Source organism: Ixodes scapularis, unplaced genomic scaffold (genome assembly GCF_016920785.2).
Source record: "Ixodes scapularis isolate PalLabHiFi unplaced genomic scaffold, ASM1692078v2 PGA_scaffold2__306_contigs__length_199485367, whole genome shotgun sequence".
Lineage (NCBI taxonomy): Eukaryota > Metazoa > Arthropoda > Arachnida > Ixodida > Ixodidae > Ixodes > Ixodes scapularis.
The window spans coordinates 144,100,754-144,128,692 of record NW_024609857.1 but is presented as its reverse complement, the minus strand read 5'-3'; the positions used below and the strand labels follow the sequence as shown (position 1 = coordinate 144,128,692).

Sequence of the window (27,939 nt, the reverse complement as noted above, 5' to 3'; positions counted from 1 at the left end):
TTATGCTTGCAAAATATTTGGTTTTCAGCCAAAAAGCGCTGAAAAGCCACCTTCACTTCTCATTCTTTTTTATCTTAGTGCACACGGCCTAAATTAGTAGTAACTTAGTAGGCTACCGACAAAGAAAACGGCACATCAGGTGACATTAAAATGACTTTATTGAACACCCAGAACCCAGTGACTAAAAACCACATTTACTATAACAAAAACAGGTCGACACAACAGGCTTCAACGATGGTAAATATATTTAAGTAACAAAAAAACATGAATAGGGTCCTCTCTGGAATGCAAAATAGTTCACGGCTTAGAACGTTTCAAAGGTTGCTTCAAGAGGTAGCAATTACGTAACTTCTGTTTGAACAAACTCTTTGTAAGAAAAAACTCTCGAATAGGCAATAAAATAAACCTGCTTTGCTCCTAGAACACTGGGACTAGCATGTACTAAATAATTACTTTGCTTTTACCCACAACGAAGTGTGAAAACAGAACAAAATACCCTGTGTGTAACGAAACGGCCTACTACAACACATAGCATATAACTTCAACTGAGAAATCTCCTTTGCCCTACAACAGACTTCTTAATTGGGTTGAAACAAAATGTTTACTAACCGGTCGTTTCTACCTAATCATGGGTTAGCAGGCCTCTGGAAGCGACATAACGCCATGAGGTGAAGCCAGAAGTGTGGCCAGAAGTGTGGCCAAAGGCGATGACCAAAACCAAAAGACGCTACTGGACGAAAAGGAGAGCTGACCAAAACAGCTGTAAGTCAGCCCTCCTCCTCGTCCAATAGCGTCTCTTGGCTCTGGTCATCGTTGGGGGGCGTGCTCCTCCACACTTCTGGCTTCACCTCTGGTGGCGTCATGTCGCCTCCAGAAGCTTCCTACCTCCATGTACCTAGTAAACACCTGTGGGGCACTTACAATCACCGTGCTTCAATTGGTATCATGCAACATGAGAATGTCAGTCCAGACTAATTGGTCTAACAGCCCGATACTTAAGAAGTGTAGGCTACCTCAACTTTGTACCGACCACACATAACTACAATGTAGCTGAGGCATACATTACTGCGTTACTATAAGCCATATCACCACCTTGGTTACTGGAGTGTCGGATGTTGTACACAAGGTCTCTTTGTGGTTTAACCAGTAGATCACAAGGATAAGTGATTTCTCAACTGTTTTTCAACATGGAACAGGGGTTTTCAATGAGCAAAAAGTGAGGGAGAAGCAAGCATAACTGAAACTTGCATGACACTGGAAAAACTCCCTAACTGCTTTGTACTCTCAAATTACTTTGTTTTCAAAGCTAGAACATCCTTCGTACTACTGAAGGTGAACCATTTCATAAATGCGACCGCCAAAACCAACGCGGCAGAATCAACCGATAAAAGTTTATATTGGACCTATTTTGGTCACAAGGGTGATAACAGGCGCTTCAAGTGCATTGCATATATTACGGTATAGCCATTTCATATGCACTATGTGCAAGTTCATATACCACTCCAACAAAAATAGTTATTGCCCTAAATTTGCTATAAAATCTGGGCTTCTTTGACTCATTTGCTTTGGCATTGAAAGGCAGCATTGTAATGTTACCCAAACCAACATGTTTGACAAACATTAAGACAAGATCAAAGGGAACAGTGAATTAAGCAACCATTCTCCAGTTGACCACTCAAGTAATACTGCAGCTCAGAATGACTTTCTGCAGACCAGATGCCAGTCGTTGTGACTAGGTGGTGGTAGTGCCATCCCCTGCAACTTCCAGAACTGAAAATCCTGAAGAAAGAGCAAAGAGGATGTACTACTCAGTTATTACCAAAATGTTCAATGCATTATGGGTGGCAAGAGTGGTGCACTTTGTGTTACAACTTGTGCAATCATGATAAGGACAAGCACTGGTATTTGTGAGTGCTACTATATGTATGTGGTGGGTCATTTTCAGCTACAAACAATACACTTAATGGCATAAAAAAAAATTGAAATTTGCACAAACAAACACGGAGCTTGTGCTTCTCAGTACAAAGCAAGGAACCCTTTCCTGAGGGTACCATATGGGGTGTTTTAAGGAACGCCTGCCAAATAGCTTCTGCAATAACTAAACATCACACACAAAAAAGATTGACGTCATCGCAACGATTTCAGAAATATTAGGAATGTCTGTGATGATCAAGTAACTAGTAATTATTCTTCAGTAATTAACTTTTTATTAGTTACTAAATTTAAAGGTGTGGTTTCAGTTACAAAACTGCATGACATCGTCAAAAATCCCTAGATCAGCCCACATTAAACAGATACGAGACACGTACGGTATTTTATGGCGTTCCTAAGAAAAAACGCAAGATTCTAAAGCATTTTTTAAGTTTCAGCTTTTATCAGCGCATCTTTGTGCCAGCAGTCTCGCTCCCATGGCCAAAGTATGCAACTAACATGCACCATGCACTCTTTGCACGATGGAGGTGAACCAATTCGGTGAACCCGAGAATCAAAGCTTATTTTTGTAATCTCATTCATCAGCATAGTATTTCATCTTGCCAGTAAGTGCCACAATCACTTCTTTTCTACGAGGGAGGCAAGGTGGTAGTTGCACTTTGGCTTCAGCAAGCGGGACCGCTGGTGCGGAGATGTGTTCTGATAAAAAGCCTCAACTTAAAAACACGCCCAAATTTATTGTTTTCTAGAATGCCAATAAATGATCCAAATGACTTATATGGGCATGAAGAGGGTTGATTTAGTGGCTTACGACGATGCCCAGAAAGTTTATAATTTATACCATGTTTTTCAATTTACGAATTAACTATAAATAGGCCCTTTGGCAGAAACCAACACAGAAGATTTCGCCCTAGTTTTATGAAATGGCTCGTATATGCAACTCTGCAGCCAAAGAACAGAAGAATTAAACTGTGTCTTGACACCATAATGATTTACGCGAAAAAATAAGATATTTTTGTGATGTACCAGTGTCTTCACACTATATCGGGTGTTTCTTTTTAAGCTCAACAGATATGTTTAAAAAGAGCCCCGAAAGCTACACTTACGCGGTTTGTGCAGGTGAGTTATGCAGCGAGGAGGACATCATATGGGGGGCTAATCGTGACAATCAGTCGGCTAGTTAAGTATAATTTTTTCAATAAATTTTCAATTAGTGAAAATAGACATATGGTTCCAATTCGAAACTTGCTTAGAGTCATCGGAAAACACTAAATAAACTCTATTTAAAAAAAATATATGGCAGGGGCAGCATTTTTTGCTGCCCCTGCCATGCTGTGCTTTGAACTCTCAAGCTTAAGGCACACGTCACATGAACCAGAGCATAAAGATCGAGCTTTCAAGCAATTTCTATTTGTACGAGGTTGTATTTACTGCAGTTATACATAATAATGACACACTAATGACATGAGGCAGGGGTCAGTAACCAGTGGCCCACGCGCCCGATCTGGCCCACTATGCAATAATAGGTATACGGCCCCTAGACACCACCAGAACTGCCCCCCCCCCCCCCCCCCCCCCCACACTTTACACACACTCCAGGTTGGAAGGTATGTTTGGTTGTAAACCCGGCCTCCCCGAATTAAAATTTTAAAATCTACGAAATCACACAGCGACCTCGATCGAAGTATTTTCTACAGCATGTATATCTGCAAACATACTTTTTCGAGATGAAGACCATGAAGTCAAATGTGGGTCCTGCGAATGACCAATGAGCACCTCTAAAGAAGTCTTACAAGCCCTAAGAGTTTTAACGGGATGTTTGCATCTTGGCAAGCAAGCAAGTATTGAGCACCCAAAATCTTCCTGAAAAGGTGGCTCGAGAAATCTTGCATTACGTGAAGCCTTAATCAATAGAACATATTTGTAGTGCCCTTCGCGGATAGCAGTTTGAGTATCCGTTTCCGATCCGCATCCGCAGACTTTGTATCCGCATCCGAACCGCATCCGCAAACTTTTTACATTATTTTATCCGTATCCGATCCGCATACTCTGTATCCGTATCCGAACTGCATCCGCAAAATGTGGAACCGTGTCAATGTTCTTGCTAACCACCAGAGGTTACGATTACATTTAGACTAGCAAAATCAGCGGAAATCACCCCGACCACGTTCTTCCCCGCCGCACGCGAAATCGGAAGTCTGAATGCCTAAAAAAAAGGTCATAAAAAAATTAAAAAAAAAGTTCTGAAAGAGAGGAGGAGAAGCAGCGGTAGGAAGACAAGACAAAATCCTTTCTGTGATGTTACCGAGCGTATGCGGCCGCCTCGAGTCTCACGGTGTTTCGCGTCAGCCAGCGGGCAGATGCACCGCTAAGTCAGAGTTTAAGGCCTGATTGGATCGACTAATAAGTTGTTCGAGAAAGATTGCGGCCTGCAGGCGCCCAAATATATATATTAAAAGAAAACTTTTTTTTCTTCTTTTTTTTTTGCTTGGGGCAGCTACGGAAGTTGCGCGCAGCAGCCGCTGGCATTGCTGGCGCCCTGGCGTCGTAACCGGACGAATGTGAACTACCAGACTTTCTTGGCTAGAACTCTAAGCATAAAAAAAAAAGAAACAGGCAATTTACGGGCTGCCTACGTGCGTGCGCCGCCGATTCCGAAACTTTGCAAATCGTGGCGCCACAGGGTCGCGCTCGCTGTTGAAGCACTTCTTTTGCTTTTGGTATCATGACCACACTCTGCGGAGAGGGGGAAGTTTCTTCTACTTTCTTGTGACTTGTTCGTTTGAGGTTTTCTTTGCCCGAGAAAGTTTTCCGCTCTTTCCCTGCCAAAGAACTAGCTTTCTCGGGACAATTGATGCCCTGCATTCTTTACTTTTACTTTTTCTATAGTTAGCATTTTTGACGGGATGAAATGCACTAACTGAAGCGATCTTCAGTAAGAATCATATCTTTCTTAGGATCCCTATCGTTTCTTTGAAACATGTTTTGTGGAAATATGTTTCATGGACAACTTTTCACGGACATACATTTCATGGAGACACGGTTCGTCGACGCTGTACGTTTTGTGGGCACCTGCCCCTGCGACGTTTTGTCGACAACGTATTTCTTCACTAAGCCGCTAAAAGCTAGCGCGCTATTCACTAAGGCGTGCTTAACCAAACCATGTCCCCCTCCCCCCTGTAATCCAGGTGAGACGCAAAAAGTTTGTTACGAAAATAGCAGGGTTGTGTGCGACGAAACGTCTCAGGTTTTTCGATGAAACGAACGCGGGAAGCCTTTCGGTCAAACGTCGCATGTCGACCAAACGATCTTGAAACGTCAGTCGACGGACTGAATGCCACCAGGCAAAAATTTAGATCCGGATCCGCGGATATCCGCATCCACAGCCCCTGACATCCGCATCCAATCCGCAATCCGCCAAAATTTGTCTAATTTTTATCCGCATCCACCAGTCTACTGTGGATATCTGCGGATATCCGCAGATAATCTGCAGATATGCAGGGCTCTACATATTTGCCTATCACGCTGTGTGTGTGGACAGTTTTTATTTTTAATTTTTAAGGGCGGACCCCCCCGCCCCCCCCCCCCAACCTCTGTTTCTCCCTCCAGCGCGCTCAGTCTCCGCCTTGTGAAGATTTGGCGTGTCGCAGCAAACGGCGGCCAACCCCTGACATAAAGGCAGAGGTTTGCAGCATACCAGACACATTCTTTGATTCTGTCATTTTAGAACCTTGTTCCAATCTACACACTTCAAACAAAGAGTCCTAAAACCACGAATTAGTAGCGCGTGCATCCAGCTTGCTCAGAAAGATTCCAGTTTCCTAGCCGTGTCCCGCAAGCGAACCGCGGCCCGGAGCCGAGGCACTTCAAACCCTGCTGCACACGGAGTACGTACTCTCACACTGTCAAGTGGTGCTGTGATGTCACGCCACAACTTACACAAAACATACTCCTGATCTTGCCCCGCCAATACTGGCAGTCGCCGTAAAAAGAAAGATGCCCGCCCACTTTTTTTTTTTTGTGTGCAAAGCAGTCAAAAGGAGGAAAAACAAAGGAGTAGAGCATATGAGTAAGACAGTACCGAAACTGGGTGGCACGAAAATCCAAAATTTTCCTGACCGGGGCCCCTTTCAGAAGCAAAGTGTTTGTCCAGTCTCACCACTGCGAAAAACTGAATTTTCCTCGGCGCAAATTTCTGCAAATCAGGCCAAAAGCCGAAAATTTAGATTTATTCGTGGATTCTAATTTTCGTGTGTCGAAGCAGTCGAAAGGTGTAAAATAAGCTTCTTGAGGTGGCCGTGAATTCCGGAATGTTGCACTATTTTCTTTCAAATACTTTCTTTACCTACGTTATTAATAGAATGTATGTATAATGATTACGTGAGAACCCTGTGTGCATGTTTTGTTCGTTGCTAGACAGTTGCTAGAAGAAATGCTTCTTCTCAATGCAGCTTCTGAAGAGTTGACATTTTGCCCGAAATGTTTGCAAGACCACTAATTATCCACGGGACCTATTTTTTGAGAATAATACGCAAAATTTATTTCCTTGCGAAAATTAAGTTGTTTACAGTATATTAGAAATCTGAGCCACCCACTGAGGCATAAACATGTGCCAAACACTCCCTGGTATGTCTATTATTGGTTACTACGTCCGTAGGCTTCTGTACTGCTTCGTTACAAGAATGCCGAACCCTGGAGCAATTCCTCAGTTATCAATACAGAGAGATGGGTGTCCGTTGAAATTAAAAAAAACCCTGACCCAGCAAAAAAAAATTTTTTTTTTCATGCTAAGCGTTAGAATGGTGTATCAGGACATCACCAAAAATTGATTCACTTTAGAGTTGTGTAGTTTTTTATAAAAAAAAAAATAGAAATACAAAGCCCAATTCAAGGTGCCTGCCAGTGCCCTGTGACGTAACAATGTACCGCAAGATGTCTGGGCGGTCAGAAGGGAGGCATTGTTGGAAGTCACGTGAGTTGTATCACTCCTCGTGCTTGCCGCAACCGTGTGTAAATTTTTTTAAAATATATTTTTGTTATTCTCCGCACCTCCGCAAGCAATCCAAGCAGACAACGTTTCTTTTATTTGCTTTTCTGCGCCTAATGTTGCTGTAAAGGTAAAAGAAGAGGAGTCAGTGAACCTAGTAAACAAGTTCTACTTATGTTCTACACCAGTGGTTCTCACATGGGGGTACGCGGACCTTTTGGGGTCTGTGAAGGCATTCTAGGGGTCCGCAAACACCAGCCTCATTAGTCAAGCCTATTATAGGCTTGAATATAATAGGCTTGCTATATTTTCTCAAATTGACACTAGTTATATTTTCTCAAATTGAGAAGAAACGTTCCAATTTTAGGGCGAGTTTTCTCGTATGTACGTCAAAAAGAGAAGTTTATTTCACACTTGCCCTTAGTTATAATTCCTTCATTAAATCACTATCATAATTAGCCTATACCTTTCCCTTTTCCTCACCACAAACGGAGTCCTCCATCATCTCCGCCAATCCACAAGGAGTTCGCGAAACATCAATGGTTGAGAACCACTGTTCTGGACAAAACACATACTTTATGCTCGACGTCTACTTGTACTTGGTATGTACACTCACCAGTTTGTATTCTCTAGACGGCAGGCATCTTCAGCCTGGAGAGTATCCAATGATTGAACGACCTTAATGTCTGAACCTTCAGCAATGCGATCGGGCATGTCGCATACTAACAATCCTATTTTCTGCGAATGTTCTAAATCTTTTTTTTTTTTTTTCAAAACTTGTTAGTTGGTTTTGTGCCCAGTATGGCCCTGTACCATCGGACTGATGGCATGCGCTCGTACACTAGCTTGTACTGACAATGCTTTCATCATTGGCCTCCATCACGTCGATCCACTAACTCTTCGTCCTCAACTTTTACAGCACGCAAACTAATTAACGGTGCAGCGATAAAAAGCTAGTGGAACTGAAACTTTGTTTTCTGCGATCACTCGTGAAGACAACCAGAATAACAAAAAAAAAAAAAGTCTTAGGCACGGTTGTGGAGAGCACGAGGAGTGAAACTCACACGACTTCCGGCGAACCCACTTTTTGTGACGTAGGTCAATGCCTCCCTTCCGACCGCCCCGACACCTTGCGGTACAGTTACATCACAAGGCACTGGTGCGCACTTTGAATTTTTTTGGCGTGTCTGAGACATTTGAGATGCCCCGAGCTAGACAGTACTGCAAGCTCTTGCACCAATCACGTGCGCAGCCTTGGCCAACTTTGTTCTCTCCTAACATATGAGAGGGTCGTCATTTCCCACCATTTCAAAGAAAGAATCAACAGCACAAGGAAGGGATTAAAGGCTACCGTGACTAGCAGTCCTTTCCTTCCCAAACTCTTTTGCAACACCTTGTATCTTTAGCTCAGCAACCTGTTATTTAGCGCATTTTACAAGTGGAAGTAGGACGTGAACAAATCGTGGCTTTTAGAATTCACACATGGATCAAGCAAGAGCCCTAAAAACACAAAGTAAAAATCCTTTAGTGCATTTTTAGAGATCCTTTCCCAGTGCTGAAAACACAGAAAACCTACTGCACAATAGAGCAGTTGTGTGCAGAGCACAAGACAGAGAAAGATGCCTCACATGCTCGGTCTTCATTCTTGCCGCCGCCGAACCGAATTTAGAACCACACGTTCGTGGACATCCGCTGTTTACAAGAAGAAGAAAAAAGGGCAAGCAACAAAAACAGTTAACAATCAATTTCTGGTGTCTGGTCACCAGACCCAAGTCAAGGCATGGGCATCTTCTCCACCGAGCGGCCAGCACAAATGATGGCGACACCATAGTTTAATTGCTCTCGCGAAAAGTTGGTAGAGGAATCATAAAACTATTTGTTCACTTTAGCTAACTAGTGCTTAGAATTGTAAAGCACGGTAGGAGAATAAGTTTTTTCTTACTGTGAGCTAGATTTTGCAAAAGGTGAGTTTATAAGTCACACATTCCTTCCTACAAAAATTATTTTTTAAAGTGCCTAGATAGGACATGTGAGCCACAAAATAAATTTTCTATAAAGAAAAAAAATGTCGGCACAATACTTAAGGCCTGTTCACAGACTTGCATTTGCTTATGACTGAGTTCTTGTTATCTCTTATAACGAGAAAACAGACTGGCATTATGGCGACATCTATGAGACGATCCTGAAACCACAGGGGGCGTACCACAGCCTCCGAGATTCTTGGCGAGCAAAGCTCTCCTACAGCCCTCTCAAACGCTCGTTCACTCAGCAGAGGGAGTGTGTAGCATGCTGATACCAACATCATGAAGGAAGATGACAGGAAGCTATGCCAGGTTACCGTGGCGCAAGGTTTCAAGCCCTGGACGTGAATGCTTCGGGGGTGGCAGCCGTCTACTCCGACCAAACCACCTCCTGCAGCCTGCTGCCTCGTCAAAGCGAGCGACCGCACCACCAGGCAGACAAGACTGCCAAAGCGTTACCGTCCGAAACCTTCGACAAATGGCCCGCGAAGTCCCCTCGACTCGCCGGCCGACTCGCCTGGATCGTCCCAGGACTTGCAAAACTTGGGGAATGGTTTTTGCAACCGTCGGATAAACGCGTAACTGAATGCAACATCTCAGGCCTCCGCGGTTTCGGGTCGAATTAGCTTTCAAGCTGTACCGTGGCTCTCCCGAGCCAATAAAAATTGTTATCATTCATAGTATTTTTACTGTCTCGAACGTACAATGCGTACACATGGTATTGAGCTCGTGGTTTCGTAGACGCAATTCAAGGGCCGCTCAGCTGGCGTGCTGGCTCTGGCAGAGCTTTCTCTCACCCAGCCTTTGCTGAGACGCGGTTTCTAGAAAGCCGGCCACGATCAACGGCAAACGGTAATGTTGCACAAAATGCCACCATGGCGTAAGGGCCGAAGCCGTGGAAGCCTCGCCGACGGCGAAGTCGCGGCGAGACAGCGTCTCAGGACCACTCGAGAGAAACACGATAAAGGACAGAATGAAAACGATGGGCAAAATTAAGCGAACAAAGGTATCATGAAAGAAATGGCGTTCTTTGAAGTCCCAAGCGAATGACGAGACCAAAGAGCTCGAACGCCTCGTACCTCCGACTTGGTAAAGCGATGTTTCGCCTGCTCGGTCTCATAAAGAAAATGATATCTTTTTTAGCTGAAAACTTGAATGAGCCTTGTTATTGACTCGCCACTATTTTTTGTCTAAGACGATTGGATGCGCAGTTTGTCTGGAAACAATCAGGCGAGAATTTATTAGTATGCATACGTTTATTATATACACTTTTTTCTTTTTCAGAGAGAAAACACTGAGATTTAAACCTACTGCTTCCTCGCCAAAGTAATGTGTGTGAGGCGCATAGACTGTAATTTAAACAAAAGAGTGCCTTTTTATCCGGGCAGCTAGCCAAGCAAGGTCGACGACGATGTACCTCAGCTCCCGTACATAACGCCATCGCACGACGGAAACGCCCTCGAGTAATTTTTTTTCTCTCCATTTCAGTCTCTCTCAACGAACGGAATGGCCGGAAGAGAGTTTTGCGCACCAAGAATCTTGGAGGCCATTAGTGTACCCATATTGATTTAAAATTTACTTCTTTTTTTGCTCCAGATACCGATTACTTGGAGGTCTGTACATGTGTCACATTCTTAACCTAACCAACTCCCACTGGAGCAGAATGCTTTTGCATTACCTGGGTGGCAGCCTACTTAATGCACTGCAGAAACCACTTCTTGGAAGTGCCTTGCACCCACACCTGGACAGCTGCTTCGAGTTTATCAATGTCTGTGAAATGCCATTCTCGCTGGGCTATTCATGCCAGTGAACAGGTGCTCACAACTGGGGGCCCAGTCAAATTAAAAATAGCGCAAAAGAGGCGGGACAAACCATACCCCTGGATGATCAGACGTCCGACTAGTTGTACGGCATGCCAGAAAGACGGCCGAACCTGTTTGGGTGCCGATCAATTGCAGCCCCACGTGGATGCACACGATGCAATGACTGACTTGCGCTTCATCGGGTTCGGCCATCTTTCTGGCACGTCGATTGACCGGTTGCTCATTTGGATGTGCATGGGTGTGGCCTGACTGGGCCCCCAGTGGTTATCCATTGTTGGGTGGCACGAAAAAACCCTAGCGAGGATATTTTGCAGTAATTCACAAGCTCAAAGCAGTTGCCTGGGTGTAGGTGCAAAGCACTTCAAGAAAGTGGTTTCAGCAGGGTGTTGAGAGCTTTCCACATACAAGGGTGGTTTGATAAGTAACTTGGTTCACCTATTAATAGAGGGCAACACTAAAATCTTTATACCAGGTTACTAAGTTACATTCATACGAGTGAGTTTTGGATGGTTACAAGTCATACTGACACTACCTCTTCTTTTCTGCAACTGCCTAAATGCGAGCATTTCGAGTAAAAGTGAAAAATTGACAAAATTGGAATTCATGGTGTAATTCAATTATATTGCCTAGGAGGGAAAACAGCCAAAATAAATTCATAAAAGAATTACACCTACATTGGGAGGCTCATGCCTTTTCTATGAGACTGTGAGACTTTGGGTGAATGAATTCAAGTGAGGCAGAACAAGCATCAAAGACACACCACGTCCTGGGGCATGGTTTTAGCCAACAGAAGACTAAAAGTTTGCGAGTTAGCGGAGGCCACCAGAGCGAGCGCACTTCATTTTACACACCGAATTGCACACGACAAAACCTTGTGCACAATGGGTGCTGCATTTGCTCACTCCAGAACAAAAACTAAATCACACGCGGACATCTGCCGACTGTTTGCAATCGTTAGAGAAAAATCTAGCAGATTTGTTTCCCAGTTTTTGTTACAATGGATGAAACTGGGATTCACTGCCATGTACCCGAAATGAAACCGCAGTCTAAATAATTAATGGACCGCACGAGGAGAAATGCCTCCAAAAAAGGCAAAAAGCATTCCATCTGCTGGAAAGGTGATGCCGTCAGTTTTCTGGGATGCAAAAGGAATTCCTCACATTCACTACCAAAAGCCATAATTGGGGAATACTGCACATCCCTTTGGGACAGATTGAAGGAAGCAATCTCACAAAAACATCCAAGAATGGCCAAAAGAGAGGTGTTGTTCCACCACGACAATGTTCCTGTCCGTTCAAGACGTGTCTCTAAGCAAAAACTGACAGACTTATGCCTTCAACCACATCCTCATCTAGCCCAGGGGTTCTCAAACTGGGTTCCGGGGAACACAGGGGTTCCACGAGCTGGTCTCATGGGTTCCGCGAACACCCGGATTGCGACCTCCCCCCATGCCGCAGGCTGCGCGGCAGGACCATGTAAAGCGCCTTCATCTCACTTTGTACTGACATCGCGATTGATATGGTGGGGATATATCGGAAGCAACACAAGCAAAATTGCCTACAATTGTGCATCTGTTGCTTCTCGGTCGGCAAATATGCAGGGGGGGTCCGCGGCAGTCTTTGAGGCTTCCTGGGGTTCTGCGAGATCAAAAAGTTTGAGAACCCCTGATCTAGCCTATTCACCTGCTGATCTGGCTCCCTCACGCTTGCCTCGGTTCCCGAAACTGAAAACTTTCCTGGCAGGGCAAGAATTTATGTCCAATGAGGATGTTATCCAGGTGGTCAACATATATATTTTGAGGGCCTTGAAAGTTATCTAAACGATGCTGAACCGAAATTCGGATTTCGGAAAATAAGGCTGCAGAAGCGTTGAATGGGACTGTACGAACTTTAAAACATCACTCATACATCGATATCTCAAATGGATGGCCGTATTTTTGGAAAAGAAGGGCCCGATCGTGCGAGGACTATGATGTCACGATCCTCCTGGAACAGTTGAGAAAGAGGGGAGGCGTCCTCGCTTCTCCCCTCTTCACTTGGGTTCACCAGCTCGGGGGGATGAAGCGAAGAGGAGAGGGATTGAGAATCACAATGTCAAGTTGCTCGTCGGCCTCATCGGCCGTATTCAAACACGCACTTCTTTTCCAAAAATGCGGCCATCTGTTAGAAATATCGCTGTAGGAGTGATGTTTTTGGGTTTTGCAGCATCCCACCTATCGCTCTAGCCTTGTTTTGCAAGCTAAAAAAAATTTTGGTTCAGCATCCCTTTAAAGGGCAACTCCGCTCAATTTTGAAAATTTGGAGTTAGTGGATGATGTTACCTTGCAAAGCACTCATAAACGACCCTGCATACTCTTTTCCCCGAAAAGTAAATTAATTTTCGAGTAATCTTGAAAGAAGCAAAATCGCAAAACGAAACCGAAACTTCGGCAAGGATGGGCAACACTATCGTCAGCGTCTACGGTCGACGTCGAGAGCATGCACACACCACGTGGGATACAAAGGGTCACGTGGCCTTCCGCACGGACAGGCGCTGCACACACGTCGTCTGCATCGCATCGGCTGCACAGGACGGCTCCCGCTTCATTTCCGTTGTGAACCGAAACACACAACGAGGTAAGTTCTTGCCAAGGTATATTTTGTACGCAATTGTAGTAGATGCAAGCTGGGCCTGTAGCCGCCGTCATATCTTATTTTATGCGGGGAAGCCAGTGCAATCACAAGCTTGTCAACGCTACGTTTTCGTCAACGCTACGTTCTCGTCAACGCTACGTTCTCGTGCACGCTGCACGCGCTTGCAAGCTGAGAGAGCTGTATTTCTAACCTGAACGGGTCTGAGGAAGTACTGTTGCAACGTAGTCAGCATGTGTGGCTTCTGTTCGTTGTTCTAATAACTTGTGTGGTGCGACCGTTCGTTGTTCTAAATTCCGATTACGTAGTTCCAATAGCCCCCGTGTATATGAACCCATGCAACCCTCCGATAGAAACGACTGCGTTGTTGCGTATGAGCGACTGCCAGTCTGTCAGGAGACAGTGAACGTACGCATCGTGCATCGTGTTAACATTGCCCCGAGAGAAAGATACACCTCGAAAGCCCGCGATCGCGTAGTGAAAACGTGTTCTGGTTCCATGAGCAATCGCTCAACACTTGTCTATGCCAAAGCGATGTGCTGGAGTAATATTTGATTGCATATGTTGCCGACGTAAAATCGCGTTAGCAACTCAATTTCCTGGCTGTCGAGATCTGAACATGATGGAGCCACCGCTGAGCCGTCTGCTGTCGGGGAAGTTGTGCCGCGTGCGAAGATCGACGGCACGGCGTCCGGCTTCAGCTTCGCGTACTTCGTCGAGAAGCCACAGTCAGCTAACACGCGCATATTTCGCTCGCAACATTCGGGCAAGAAGTGATCGAAACAGATCAATATCCTGGCAGTTGGCGACAAGGACTTCGTTCAGTGTCGCCAGGAAACCTGTGGAAGAGAGGACTCCTGGGCTGTTTAGCTGGTAGTTCGGGCAGCCAGCGACACAATAACGTGAGCCTCTGCCTTTGCGCTTTCTGCCAGCCATTGCAGAGGCACACCAGGAACAAATCTACGCGCCTCTTGCCTAAATAAAACACGAAACAACGAAAGATGAACACGGCACAACCAGCACAACGGCAAAGACGCAACCGGAGCCTCCGCGTTCGCTCGCAGATCACGTGGACACCGCCTCCGAGGTAGAGTAGGTGGAGTCACAATAGTTGGTAGAGTCAGAGGGCAGAGTGACCGCCGGAGGCGGCGAGCGTGGCGCCGCCTGTGGGATCTGTACCTCGAAACGAAAAAACGAAGAAAACATCTGCGCATGCTATAGACGTCACTGACGGTGGAAGCGGCGGAAGCAGATCGGCGGAAGTGCAGTGTTGGCTGCGCCGCACGTTCCCGCTATAGTTAGCCGATATTGTTACTTTCGCGCTTGTACAACTTTTTTAGACGGAATTCAATTCCAATATTTGACTTGTAGCCTTTCTAAATTATACTGAATAGAATTACATTGTTTTCTCAGTAGCAAAAATTGAGCGGAGTTGCCCTTTAAGGGAAGGAATAGAGATGCTAGAGAAACGTTGAACGAAGTGCGTTAAACTTCGAGGAGATTATGCTGAAAAATAAAACAAGTGACAAGACTCAAAAGGATGTCTCTCATGTCCAACTAAATTACTTATCAAACCATCCTGATATCTACAGACCTTCAAGTGACCGGTATCTGTAGCAAAAAAATAAATAAATTGCAAATCATTACGGTACATTTCACTAAACATTTACTAAACATTCTAAATCATTACATACATTTCCCTCACTGGCGTAGCCAGGGGAGAGGCTTATGGGGCTTCAGCCGCCCTTTCCGAAATCCAGCCGACCCTATATTACATACATGCATTTTGAGCCCCCTCCCTCCTGCTGCACCCCAAGTCATGGACATCCCAGTCACCTCAGCCCCCCCTGAAAAAATTTCCTGGCTATATTACTGATATCACTAGGGCAAGGGATCCACAGTATTTGCGAGATCAACCATACCTGCTGTCTATGAGAAATGTTTGTTTATAACAATGTCAAAAGATTTTCAAGCCAAGAAAGAAAGATGTATACGAAAGGCATGCAGAGCGCAAGTCTGTCTGCTTCTTTTCCAGGGTTTGTGGTAACGTCAGAATGCTGAGCTCCGATCGGTTCCAATTGGAAGGATAGTGGGTAGACCTCAAAGCAAGCTGCCTTGTGGTCTACCCAGCATCCTTCAGTCAGAGCCAATCAGAGCTCAGCATTCTGTCGTCACAACCCCTGCAAAAGAAGCAAACTTGCGCTCCGTATAGAAAACATACGGAAATGCCAAGTGTTTAAAGGCTATCCAACAGATGGCGCCAGTCTGTTCTCTCGTCGTCAGGGATCTCAAGAGGTTTTAAGGCCCTCAGTCGTAAGCAGTTGCAAGCATGCAAATCAACCCTTATAATGCAGGACGCAGTTTAGGTGGAAGTAGCTGTCCTCTGGGCCCTGCCTATTAGTCAAAGGTGCTTAGTTTTCTGAGCGCCACTTCTCAGCTCTCACTAGCTAGAGAGATTATTAATAAATGGAAGCTTTAAATGCCCACAAGTAAAGCACACTGCAGTTTTATAAGCCGCATCCGGCATTTTTCAAGACTAACGCAGCTCCCGGCATGTCTGCATTCCTGCCGAGCACCGCATTGAACAGAGCACGAAGTGGCATACGGTGAGCTCAGTAGTGGCCTTACCAACTCAAAAACATGGTTCCAAAGATAATCCTCGTATTCTAACTTCTAGCTTAACCTCCCACGCAATCTCTTCTATTGACAAATGGCAGTCTGGCACAGCACACGCCTTCCTAAATGTCGCCACTGGGTCTTTGGCAGCATTCGGATATCACACCCACTGATTTTTACCGTAGGAGGCTGGATTCTGGATCGATGCTCGTCTTGCTGGGGTTCAATGACACCGCCAGCAGCCATCACTTGACACCAGCTAATGCATGGGACTTCACAAGGAAAAAGTGCAGTTCCTCCCGTTTGTAAGCTGCTGGTGGCACTAAAACGTTTTGGCTGCTTTTCGGGAAGCCTGTTAAATAGCTTGTGCATAAGCAGTATTATAAACTAACAGCCCTCACAGTTCTTATATATTTTTTGTGGTGAAGAGTGATTCCGCTGGGCGAAAAAGGTAGTGCAGCTCAATGAGACAAGAGTTACCTTGAGTTCGATGAGTTGGCTTTAGCAGACAACAACCAACGCGCAATTCACCCATTTCCGGAAAGCCGCTGACAACGTGTAACTTTTTCGACATTCATCAACTTCTGGGCTTCCCCAAGACAGTGATGCCAAGTTTCTTTGCTTACTCCACTACGAGAGCAAGCTTGCCAGCTCAGTCGTGGGTGCTCTGGTACATTTGATTTTCTAATGAACATTCAAACGCTTGACAAATACCGATTCGATCACCAAACACCCAGTATAATGATCGCAACACATCGTAAAATACTCGCCTTTGAGCACCGCGTACAAGCTTTAATATTTCTACTTTTGTGTGTTTCTTTCATAGACTTGCATGTATTGCCTGGTGTCAAGCAATGACCACCGGTGGTGCCACGGACAGGCTCCTGATCCGCGATCCACAATAGAGATCAGTGATCACACGTCCCTATTCAACCATCGATGCTGATGCCTCAAAAAGCTATTATGCTCAAAGTGAATGCTTTAGTTTGGGTAGAGACAATTTCAGGACAAAGCACGACAATTGTGCCTACAACTGAGGGTAGCTTTATCTTCGGCTGTAAGACACGCTTGTATCCTTTCTGTTTTAGAAGAGCTTCCGGGCGCCAGAAAAGAGCGACCAATGAACAAGTACTCACGCCAGAAGAAGCGGTTCATCTTTTCGGTGATCATGTAGCAGCCGAATAGGAGGAGGATAGACACCGCCACGAAAACCATTAAGAACACCGGAGAGAGAACCTCCAAGACTGGGTACACCCAGATGCCATGCCTCAACCCAAGATACATCAGCCTGGAAAGAAAGAGAAGATTACCTCGTCAGCATTAATACGTGAACCCGATTTCCAGCCGCTTTCGATGGATGTTATCTGTATGGTTGTTGTAATGATCATTTCCAGTCTTATGGCAATGCTTACATGAATAGCAAATGAAAAAACTGCACATAATTTTTATTCCTCGATCTTTGCAGAAAAAATTCTCCATAAGTAATTCGTTTAAAGCCATTCCTTTTTGTTGACTGCACTTTTTTAACACTAAAGGACACTATGAAGAAAAGTCAAGATAAACCAATGCCCTCAACAACTAAGACCACCCAATATGATGTACAATTAATTGCACAAATTGTTCCATGGGCAAGGCCCTGAACAAATTACAAAATAAGGTATGCTAACACATCTGTCTAAATCTGTGCTTTTCAACACATAACCTCATAACTTAGTGTCTAAAAAAAGTGAAAGCCGCTTACAACTCCCTGTAACGCCGAATTAGAGCGCAGCTCTTGAGGAGGAGGAGGGAAGGGCGCTGGGGGGGGGGGGGTGGTTAGACTAAGCAGGGGGGGTCACGAAACCTTGGAGGGTCACGTGACCTTGGGGGTCACGTGACCCCAATGCCGATGATGTCATCACTGACGTCACTGATGATGTCATCAGTGACTATGACGATGCGGCTACCGATGACGTCATTAGTGACGTCACTGATGACTTCACCAGTGATGATGACGATGACGATGCGAATGTCGGTGACGTCATCAGTGACGTCGCTGACGACGTCATCAGTGATGATGACGATGACGATGCGGATGCCGGTGACGACATCAGTGACGTCACTGATGACGTCATCAGTGATGATGACGTCATCAGTGATTATGACGATGACGATGTGGATGCCGGTGACGTCATCAGTGTCGATGACGTCATCGGCGGGGGTCATGTGACCTCGAGGAGGGGGTCACGTGACCTCAGGGGAGTCACGTGACTTCGGGGGGTCACGTGACTTCAGAGGGTCACGTGACCTCGGGGGGGTCACGTGCCCCCCACGAAGTCACGTGACCCCGGTGAGGGGCTCGCGCGTTGCATTATGGGACATTTCCCATGATGCACCGCGCAATTACGCTGACGGCGACGGCGACGGCGACGCCGACGCCGACGCCGCTCAAGTTGGAAACGGGCCCCTAAGAGCTGCGCTCTAAAATTAAGGGCACATGATGAAACTATTAACCGTTTGAAACAACTGCACAAATTGCTGAAATGGAAACAGAGTGGGAGCCAAAGGCAGAGACGACGAAACTGCCATGAAGGCGGAGAACGCCTGGTAAAATTTGCGGTGCAAAAGCTTGCATCATTTCTGCATTATTCCTTCCACAACTTCCCATCTCTATCTCTGTATTTCCACGGTACCAACGACCAGAGATCTAATAGCACACACAAACTATGTTTTAAGGGGGCATTGTGCACTGCTTTTCCTCACAAGGTTGAAACAACTCCAGTACAAGGGCACAATTTGTTAAATTGGTAGCGTGCTTCAAAATAATGGTGCAGGCGAAGAGGGCTCACCATCCTACATAAGATGTGACGAGGCCAAGAACAGTGACGAATCCATCATTTCTGTTTGGCTGTACATGATAGTAGAGCGAGAGCTCAATCAGAGCAAACACAATAATAGCTGTGTGCTGGAAAAAACAAAATAAATTAAAAAAAAATGTTTACTAAAAGACAAAATGGCTGCAACAATGAACAAACTAAGCTCTGAAAAAAGTTTGTGAATCTGTGTTTTTGTATAGCAATAGCTCTTACATACTGTCTCTATTTCTGCATCATGTCACATGCTTCAGCAGCTTTTCTCGTGAGACAAGCTTAGACTGAAGATCATTAGATTTTTTTGAGGGAAGCTTTAATTTATGCCAAGAATGTGCCTTCTGGAAGCAGTTTATAAATAATCCAGTTTTTTTTTTTCTAAAAAAAAATAAACTTTAACGTTGACCTCCTGCAGGAAACTTCCTTTTTGCGATTCCGAGTCCGAGTAACATTTATGGAATGCTTCACAGGCCATCATTTTTGTGACAAGGATCGAGGCATAAAGGCAAAATGAACTGCCAATTCCAATTCAAGAACAAAAATTTTACACTGTGTAACAGCCAACAAAAATTTTTTTTTAGTGGTTATTTGCATTACATTGTTATGACCTAATATTGACTACAGGCTGTTCAAACACTGCAAAACTCTGTAAGCCCTGCACAGAAACAAAACTAGTTTCTAGACAAATGCAATAGTTCACCATCGAAGCAATGCCAAAAATGTTCATGTCATTTCTATGCCTAATGTCTCCGAGTATTCCCCTAAGTCTGCACAATGGAGCGCTCAATCTAGAAATGGACACACAGAAATTCCACCAGCTGCGAGTGTCTAGAGTCTTTCATCCAAAGAAGGAATTGCGTACCGACAAATGGTTCAACCATGCCGGATAATAGAGTTCCAGCTGCTTCGGAAAAATGAGCTCCCGGTCAAAGATGTAGAGCCCCCAGAAGAATGTTGAAACAAACTGCGAGGCAAGTGCAGAAACACATTATGCGCTTGTGACACAGTATAATGCAACTCTTCAAGGCTTTATAGCTCTCACATCTGAGGAACAAACAGATTGAGACTGCATGGGTTCCAAAAACTGGTTCCTAGAAATACAAAAGTTTCTCAAGCACCTAAAGCGCTTTTAATAGTCCCCACCCAAAAATAAAGTGCTTCTCCGATTTAAAAAGAACCTAAAAAGAAGACAACGAACACATTTCCAACATTTTTCTTAAAATGATCCTTTTAAGGATTTTTTTTTTTTGTCTCTTAAGAGGGTATGTTCAAAGAAATTTAAAACAAATACTTTATCACAATACAAAGAGCATGCGGAAACAAGCTGCGACCATCAAAACCTAGGCCGAAACTTCTGCTGAGATCTAAATAGGATGAGCAAACTAATTGCGAAGCCGTTCCCTCTCTTTCAGGGTATCAGCATCCTCTCTCGTGCACACCTCACGAAAGGAAAGTCAAGCATGTGGCAGCCGGGCTGGGGATTTTAAGTTCATGCTATTGCGGCAGTTCCAAATGTACACTCACTCTCAACGCAAACATGACTTCAGCGGTTTTTCTTACTTTACTACCGGCAGACACCAAAATTTTTCACTTAAGTCAGCACCCCAACTGAGCAGTTTTCAGCATTAGAGTAGTTTCAATGACCCTCTTTAAAGACCAAGAGAAAAATAGACAAAACTAGCAAAGGTTTGTAACATTTTTGTATTGTGTACAATCAATTAATTTTCTACTTAATTAACTTGCGGGGCAAGAAACCCCTTCATACAGATTAGATCTTGGGATACCACGGCTACTTGTTGCAAGCATATAAAATAAAATACTAAAATGATTTCAGAATCTTTGTAAGCAGAGCCAAGCTGTGCCAATTGGCTTGTGACAATGATCCAAACACTTTCTCCTTACCGCACCTAGCATCAGAAGAACAGTTAAAATTTTAAGCTCCAAGGCTGTTTTGCCGCAAGAGAGTCAGAGGAATTCGCCGCTTCTCTTCAACCCTTTTGGTAACCAAGAGATGAAAGTGTGCGACAGCTGCTGGGCTATTGTTTCACTATGTACTAGACATTTCATGCATCATGTACTTCCGGGCATTTCGTGCTGTCAAGACAGAATGGATTTCACAATATTTTGTCCTGTCACAAGACAGCAAAGGTGACAGGTCGGCAGAGAAAAAGGCACGCTCTAGTGCTAAGCATTTTGTTTCAACTGAGGAAAAGCTGTCATAGCTTTCAAGCTTATACGCATAGTTGCAGAGAACCTGGGGAACTCAAATTTGCCTCTCAGTATAGTCCTGTACGAAATGTCATAGGAATAGTTTATAGACTGCTTTCGTGTCCATGAAATATGCCACTGAAACAGAACCGTTGCCTCTGTAAGGCAACCTGAAACTTACAATGCACGTTGGCAGTGAAAGAGAGAGAAATGTGTGGTCTCTGAACTTCAGCAGTTTCCTCTTTTCTCGAAGTGGTGCAAAATCAATGATGCAAAAGAGCGTAAACATGGCACCTTGCAGCATCTGGAAAGAAAACAGGTGAAAACAGAGCAACAAACTTCGATGCCTCAAATGTATGATGTCACAAGATGCTTTTCTCTTTAACAATGTGAGAACTGCAGAAATGTGAATGACTCAAATTAATTTTTGAAATATGATTTATTATCTTCGCAGCACCAAATGTTGTGTAATATCCCCACGTGAAGATAAAAAACAAAATGTCATAGCTTTATATTCCAACTGAGGTAGTGTCATATCTCCAAAATTCCAAATCCTCCCATGCTGCAATCTATTATTTCATATGTGTGTATATATGACACAAATCTTTTATGTTTCATTTACAGCAGGACACAAACAACAGTCACTGAATAAGAGCTCATGAGATTTTGCAACATTATCACATACTTATGTGCCCATAGTTACTGCATGTTCATTAAATCTGTATGCAACTTTGACAATTACTTCAAACACTTTCTAGATAGATAAATCTATCTTGTGTCATGACAGTGCTCACCATTAATAGCTTTAAAACCATGATTCTCACAAATGACTGTTCAAACAAAATTAAGCTGTGATAGTGAAATGTGCAGCATCAAATACCAATGCTTACCATGGTTCCCAGATATTTAACCAAATTTAGAGTTATACCTCAAGATTCATAACTTAAGAAACATACTTTGTTTAATTTTTCTCATAACAATGAAAGTCAAAAAAAAAAAAAAAAATTGAAGAAAAAGGAGCACTGTTTGCATTCTTAAAAGCACTGAAAGGTCAAAATAATTTTTTTTTTTTATTATCAGAAACAATTGACAACGATGCCTGGACATTACCCTCAAAATTTGAATCTTGGCAACTCAGTATTTGTGAAGTAAAAAAACAATTTCCAAAAACCGAATTTGAAGTTCCCGCACGATCCGCGCCAGTGCCGTGACGTCAAAGACTGAGTCGTCCTGCAACTTGAGTTCCTCTCATGCCTCCGTATCCTGTTAGCCTGTGTTTTGCGATCAACCACTCCATGCGTGCTGCCTATCACTGTGAGCAGACAAAGCTTCACTTTCGAGTTTGAAGTTCTTTTAGGGCTCTTTCAGTGATCTTGAATTCTTTCAAACGGTGCGAGGTCGAAGAGAATGCGCAATGGACTTTTGTGAGCGACATGAGGGGCCACGTCGCGCCGGTTCTATGCAAAAGGCTACCCTGGCAGAGTCACAACCGAAACTACGGTACACAGTTGTTTTGACCGTTTGACGATTTCCTTTTCAAAATACGAAAGGTCACTGGGCACCTAAGAAAGAGAACTTCGCCCGATTCCCCGATCACCCTCAGTGCTACATGCGTCGAGCGCCGCCATGTTTTCCGAGGGAGGATGAAAAGCTAGGAGGCGACATCACTCCGGACTTCGATTTTTGGTACTTCAAAATGCATAGTGCATTCACAATTGCATTAAAAAACATGTTTTACAAATGCCGTTACTAAATATGATAAAAATGTCGCTTAAAAAGCTTTTAATTACATAATCGATTACGTCACGATTAAAAAGAAGCAAGGAAGTGAGAAGTGGGAGAGGAAAGCAACAAAAAGAAAAAAAGCAAGCGCCAGTGAACATTTCTTTTTTTTTTGCGTTCTGGTATTTTTGTGCGTGTTTATGGCTACAACTTGCATCATTTCCGACAACAAAAAAAAAAGAAAACTTTTGGGGTGTCAGTGTTTTTCTAAATCGCAGCCAGAACAAGCGACCATGTGACCTGGAGCCGATCCTATGTCACCAATGTCTATCCCAGCCACACGCTGGTGTTGGCAAAGCGCAGGTCAGCGAGTGGCAGTGTTGTACACATTCCTCAAAAAAAGGAACGAAAGCTCGTTCCTTCTGATTTTTGGAACGCGTTCCCGTTACAAGTTCCATCTGTGAGAAAGGAACTCATTCCCGTTACAGTTTAAAAAATGGAACGTATCGTTACATATACGTTACATTTGTATTTTTTGCTAATTACCAGATTTAGTTAAATCAAGCAGAGTTTTCTTTTTTTTTTTATCTATCCCGTTAATAGCCAACGTACGAGTTTGTATGTCGTGGTGGAAGGGCACCCGGAGAAGAAAACACGCGCAAGCAGGGTTTCATTTCTTGATATATTCATGGTAAAAATCTTATCTATTAACCTTGTCCATGCTTGTAGTGCACAATTCAGACGAGCCAAACGTACTTTTACCCAAGATTGCATGAGCGTTTTACAAAACCTCACACGTTTCAATTTAACAGACTCCCGTGTTAGAACTTAACAAGAGTTGCTTCTCGATGTTGCTGTTCGCAAGACGAGCAAGTAAAGGACAAGGTAGGGCTTTTGGAAAGTCAGTCTTGAAAGCTACAATACGTCATTGTGAAGGTTAGATTTGCTGTTCAGTCTGAAGTTGGGGACAAGAGAAGGAATAAAGGTTATTTTTTGTGTCTCTTTTTAGTGACCAATGTTCGGGATACAAAGGTGAGTCCGATATGTGGCAATCTGTGATCTTGTTGTAATTGTAGGTCTCGCTATTGAAGTTCAGAAATGGCTGTAGTCGGGAATATGATTTCTGGGTGTATAAGGATTCGTGGAACCAAAGAAAGTAACCGAGTTGAAAACAACCCTCCTTCTTTGTCTTTTCCTACTACTAAAAGTTTTGCTTTTTTACCGCAGTTTAGGGCGCTCAAAAAAGAATCAATGCCCACCGGCTTTCCTGTACCCTTAACTGTAAGCAAGCGAGGACCACACAAACTAATTCATAAGCTTTAGTAGCCGAAAAGTTATTGAGATCCTGCACTTCGTAAAGATATTGTTTTTTACTTTCATGCTTTCCCTGTTCGAAACAAAATAAAATTTACCCCACTGGACGAAAAAAAGGAACGCCGTTACTCTTTCCGTTCCAGTAAAAATGTAACGCGTTCCCGTTCCAGTTCCAGCGAAGCAAAATGGAACGGCAGCGTTCCTTCGTTCCTCCTAAAAGGAACGCGTTCCAGGAACGCCGTTCCGTACAACACTGGCGAGTGGGCACGAGCCACTGTCCGAATGCATGTAGACGCATTGATTGTCACAAGCCCAAATTGAATGCTCACACACTGCTGATGTCCATTGTAAGAGCCACATTTAAATATTGTCACTGCGGGGATCCCCATAACTTCGTCATCAAGTTCTGCGAACAAGACACTGAAAGGAAATGTTTGCTTTTATGCTTGAAATTGTTCGGCGATAAAGAAGCTCCTTGGTCAGCGGCGTTGCATGCGAGTATGCTTGGAACCCACCAGTGCCAGTAAGATTGTATAAATTCAGAAACATTCCTGCCCAATATTGTTACATGGCCCTTTTAAAGAATGCCGTTTTACTGAATTATCAGTGCCTATTTCCCCATTGTTACTTTGCTATTTATTTTCGACATTGACACCACTCTTTTAACTTCGTGCTCACTGCTAGGTTCTCGCGCTTTTCTGGTGCGGCTTATACCAGTGAAAAAGGCAGGGGGTTATGCACCACATTCATAAGATCTTTGCTGTTTCTTTAAACTCTGCGCCACAATTAGTGCAGCTAAATGACATCAGCCAAAGGAGTGTCTTTAATAACAGAGCTGCATAACAAAAATGTTTCAGCGTGTTGCGAAGGTAGACTTCTGGGCTTGGTGTGCAAACTACTATAGGTGGTACTCACTGGACACCATATTTGAGCACAGAATAACACAGAGCCTGACCTCATATCTATAGGCTGTTAAGGCCGGAAATCTTGACGGTTCGGAATGCGCGTTGAAAAAGAACTGTGGAAGATCGCAGTCGGTACGCGCTCAGTGGCTGCGCTCCCGGCTATGCCAGCCAGTTAAATACTCTCACAGCAGCCTGTGAATTCTGTATATGGCTAAGGAGTGGTAATAATGTGCTTGGCTGTCTTCGGCTGTCAGTGACTACAAAACATACTGCTCAAATGTGCAGAATCGAGAAAGAATAGCTTAAATGATTCTCAAACGACAGATGAAGTGGAAACTAATGTGCCTCAGACAATAGACCTTTCCCAAAATATGTGGCGCCCCCACCATTTGTTTCAAGCATTGCGATGTTCCGATGTACAGCAAGCAAGATTATCCAGGAATACAAGACGAAGTTGACGTTGGTTTTAACATTTTGTGATTTCAGAACACAGAGAAGGCAGAAAGAAATCAAACCGGAGTATGTGATTACCTCTTTTAGTGTTCGCAATGCAAGGTATGATGGCGCACACCACTGGCCACAGCAAGAAGAAAAGGTGCAAGTGCTGCAAATATGGTGACACCTTTTTCTACTGCTCAAGATGTGAGATGCACTTGTGCTGTTGTAACTGCTTTTAGTAGTTTTGTATGATGTAGTGCTTGCATATGCCCAATGTTGCAAGCTTTATTACACGTTTACAATAAAAGCCTCATGTCTTTTTTTGCTTATTTTATGAGGTCAGGATCTATGTTATTCTGTGTGTCCTAAAGCCATGTAAGGGTTTAAAGGTTTGGGACATCAAAGAGTCAGCCCAGCTTTCTAAAATATGAAATAGTGGGCCCATATATTATTCTGCATTTTTTTAAAAGCTAGTGCTAGCACTTCGAAAGAAAACAACCATAGATTAAAAGCCATATATGGAAGAAGCCAGAGTTCTCATGAATGCGAGTTCGATGAAACGACCCTGCTTACCAAGTTCCAGTGGGTGAGATATTTGTAGCGACCGAACATCTTGTGCTTGGGGTTCCTCTGTGGAATGTCCAGGTGCACTTCGGAGTAATATATACCAAACGCGTACACGGCGAAGCCAAGCGCATGGAATGTCTTGATCATCAACGTCGACATGACGGAATACTCTGGAATTTAAAGCAAGGATTTCAATGCAGTACCAAGCGCACGAAGAATGTCGGCTAATTCGCCAACTACAAAATTCTGACCACTACGGTAGCACCAAATCAGGATCAATATAAAGCAGCTTGCGATTTGTAGCATTTGGAGCAAAATGTCACAGAATAGAACTTCGAGCGAGCGAATATGCCGGTGTTAAAACGTACCAGCAGAGGCTGCAGAGCGATCACTACTCACTTTTGACGATGTTACTGAAATTTCACACAAGTCCTATACAGCTTGAAGGACGATCTTTCCATGCACATGCGTTCACAAATTTGTAGGAGCGGCCTTCTACATCAGGGCCGGCAAATGCGTTGCATCTTCGATCTTCACGCAATGGGCGAGACTAAAGCTGAGCAGACTTGAGACAATGTGGCTGTGTTCACAATCGAAAACCACTTGCTCGGCGTACAGATGCGAGAACGTGTTTGGCAAGGTAAGTTCAATGCAGCGTGCTAAACGGGGCAAACCGCAGACCGGCGACCGAGGAACACTTGAACACAGATAACAAAACACAGCGCAAGACGTAAAAATCTAAAGAAAAAAAAAGTGAAAGTGATGCCGTTATCGATTTGAACTCTGCGTTCATAGCGTTCGGACCCGGTGGTAAAACCGGTGAAACTGGTAAAACAAAACAACCAAGTGGCTGCTTTAAAGCAAAACAAAAAGAGTGTTTTCGCCTAGTTTTCGTGCCAACAAAGTCGGGAAAATCATACAAAATCTGTGATCCTGGATAGGGGTGTCGCGAACCAGTCGCGGGTCGAGTTCGACCAGGTTCGACTTTTTCGAACTTTTAATGGAAAGTTCGACGACCTTGTATTGAGGTTCGACTCGTGTGCGCAATGCGCATGCGCGACAGGCTGACCAGTTGGCTTCGGATTGGATGGTAATGGCTAAGAGATGAATTAAGTGCAGCGCTGATTGGCTATTTCAGTCAATACCACTGATCTCTATGACAATTGCTGGATCGCGCTTCCCCGCTTGTTCGCTGCAGCGCAAGTGAAGCCACCGGGCTTCACTCGCTTGGGATACGATTTGCCGTTTCTGCTAGCCTTTGCTGCGGTTTTCCAGCGTGCTGACGACACGTTTTCTACTCGTTCGTCGTCATTCGCCCAAGAAGTTTTTTGAAGACTCTGTGTATTGTTGAGACTTGCCGTTGTGAACACGTGGAAAATTTTACGAAAGTGCAGTGTCGCAGGAAAAAGGCACAACGCGTCGAAAGGAAGGGCTGGCGGCGTGTTCAAAGCTTCCTTGGCACGCCGAAGTGCCGTGTCTCTGTGCCTTCGCACGCTTGGATACCGACCAAGAACCGACGCCGTGTGTATATGTTCAGCGAGTGCAATGTGCGTGAAGCTGTTCGTGCCTCTCGATCAGCGTCTTTTCCCCTCGCGGTTTAGGAACGAGCTTAAAGGGCAACTCCGCTTCATTTTTGATATTTAGAAAACTATGTAGCCCTCTTCAGTATCATATAGGAAGACCCCACGTCAAATATTACGATCTAATTCCGTTTATTTATTTAATAAACTGGCCGGCAAACCTTCAAGCGAGCAAAGTCGCCGAAATCTGCCAACTCTAGCGTGCGGCGCGAGGCGCAATCATCAGCGCAGTCAATGCCACGGAGTTGGAGCGGCCAACGTTGAGCCACTACGTCAGAGGCATGTACGTCATTCTCACGTTTTGCTTGTTTTTATTTCTCAGAGCGAAATGCAACGATGACGTCATG

The 27,939-nt window shown here is 44.3% G+C and overlaps 1 protein-coding gene across 2 annotated transcripts; it reads right to left on the bottom strand.

Moving 5' to 3' along the window:
- Positions 1–140: 140 nt before the first annotated feature.
- LOC8052428 (androgen-dependent TFPI-regulating protein) lies at positions 141–26,921 on the bottom strand. 2 transcript variants are annotated; one of them, XM_029987882.4, is made up of 8 exons: positions 26,381–26,921; positions 26,019–26,182; positions 21,248–21,370; positions 19,721–19,822; positions 18,838–18,953; positions 17,146–17,297; positions 8,548–8,611; positions 141–1,779 (listed from the first exon to the last, which is right to left on the bottom strand). In XM_029987882.4, the coding sequence occupies exons 2-7, from the start codon at positions 26,169–26,171 to the stop codon at positions 8,559–8,561; spliced, it is 699 nt and encodes a 232-aa protein (XP_029843742.3). In that variant the 5' UTR covers positions 26,172–26,182; positions 26,381–26,921; the 3' UTR covers positions 141–1,779; positions 8,548–8,558. The 2 variants fall into 2 exon arrangements, with proteins under 2 accessions (XP_029843742.3, XP_002434632.4); XM_002434587.5 differs by having other exon boundaries at positions 26,412–26,919.
- Positions 26,922–27,939: the final 1,018 nt, after the last annotated feature.

What these genes read in the sequence shown, in the direction of transcription:
- LOC8052428 (XM_029987882.4), bottom strand. Translation starts at nt 26,171, where the DNA reads ATGTCGACGTTGATGATCAAGACATTCCATGCGCTTGGCTTCGCCGTG. An exon ending in ATCTCACCCACTGGAACTTG is followed by an intron (nt 21,371 to 26,018) that starts GTAAGCAGGGTC and finishes TTTTCTTTCCAG; the next exon opens with ATGCTGCAAGGTGCCATGTT. An exon ending in TTTCACTGCCAACGTGCATT is followed by an intron (nt 19,823 to 21,247) that starts GTAAGTTTCAGG and finishes CTTGCCTCGCAG; the next exon opens with TTTGTTTCAACATTCTTCTG.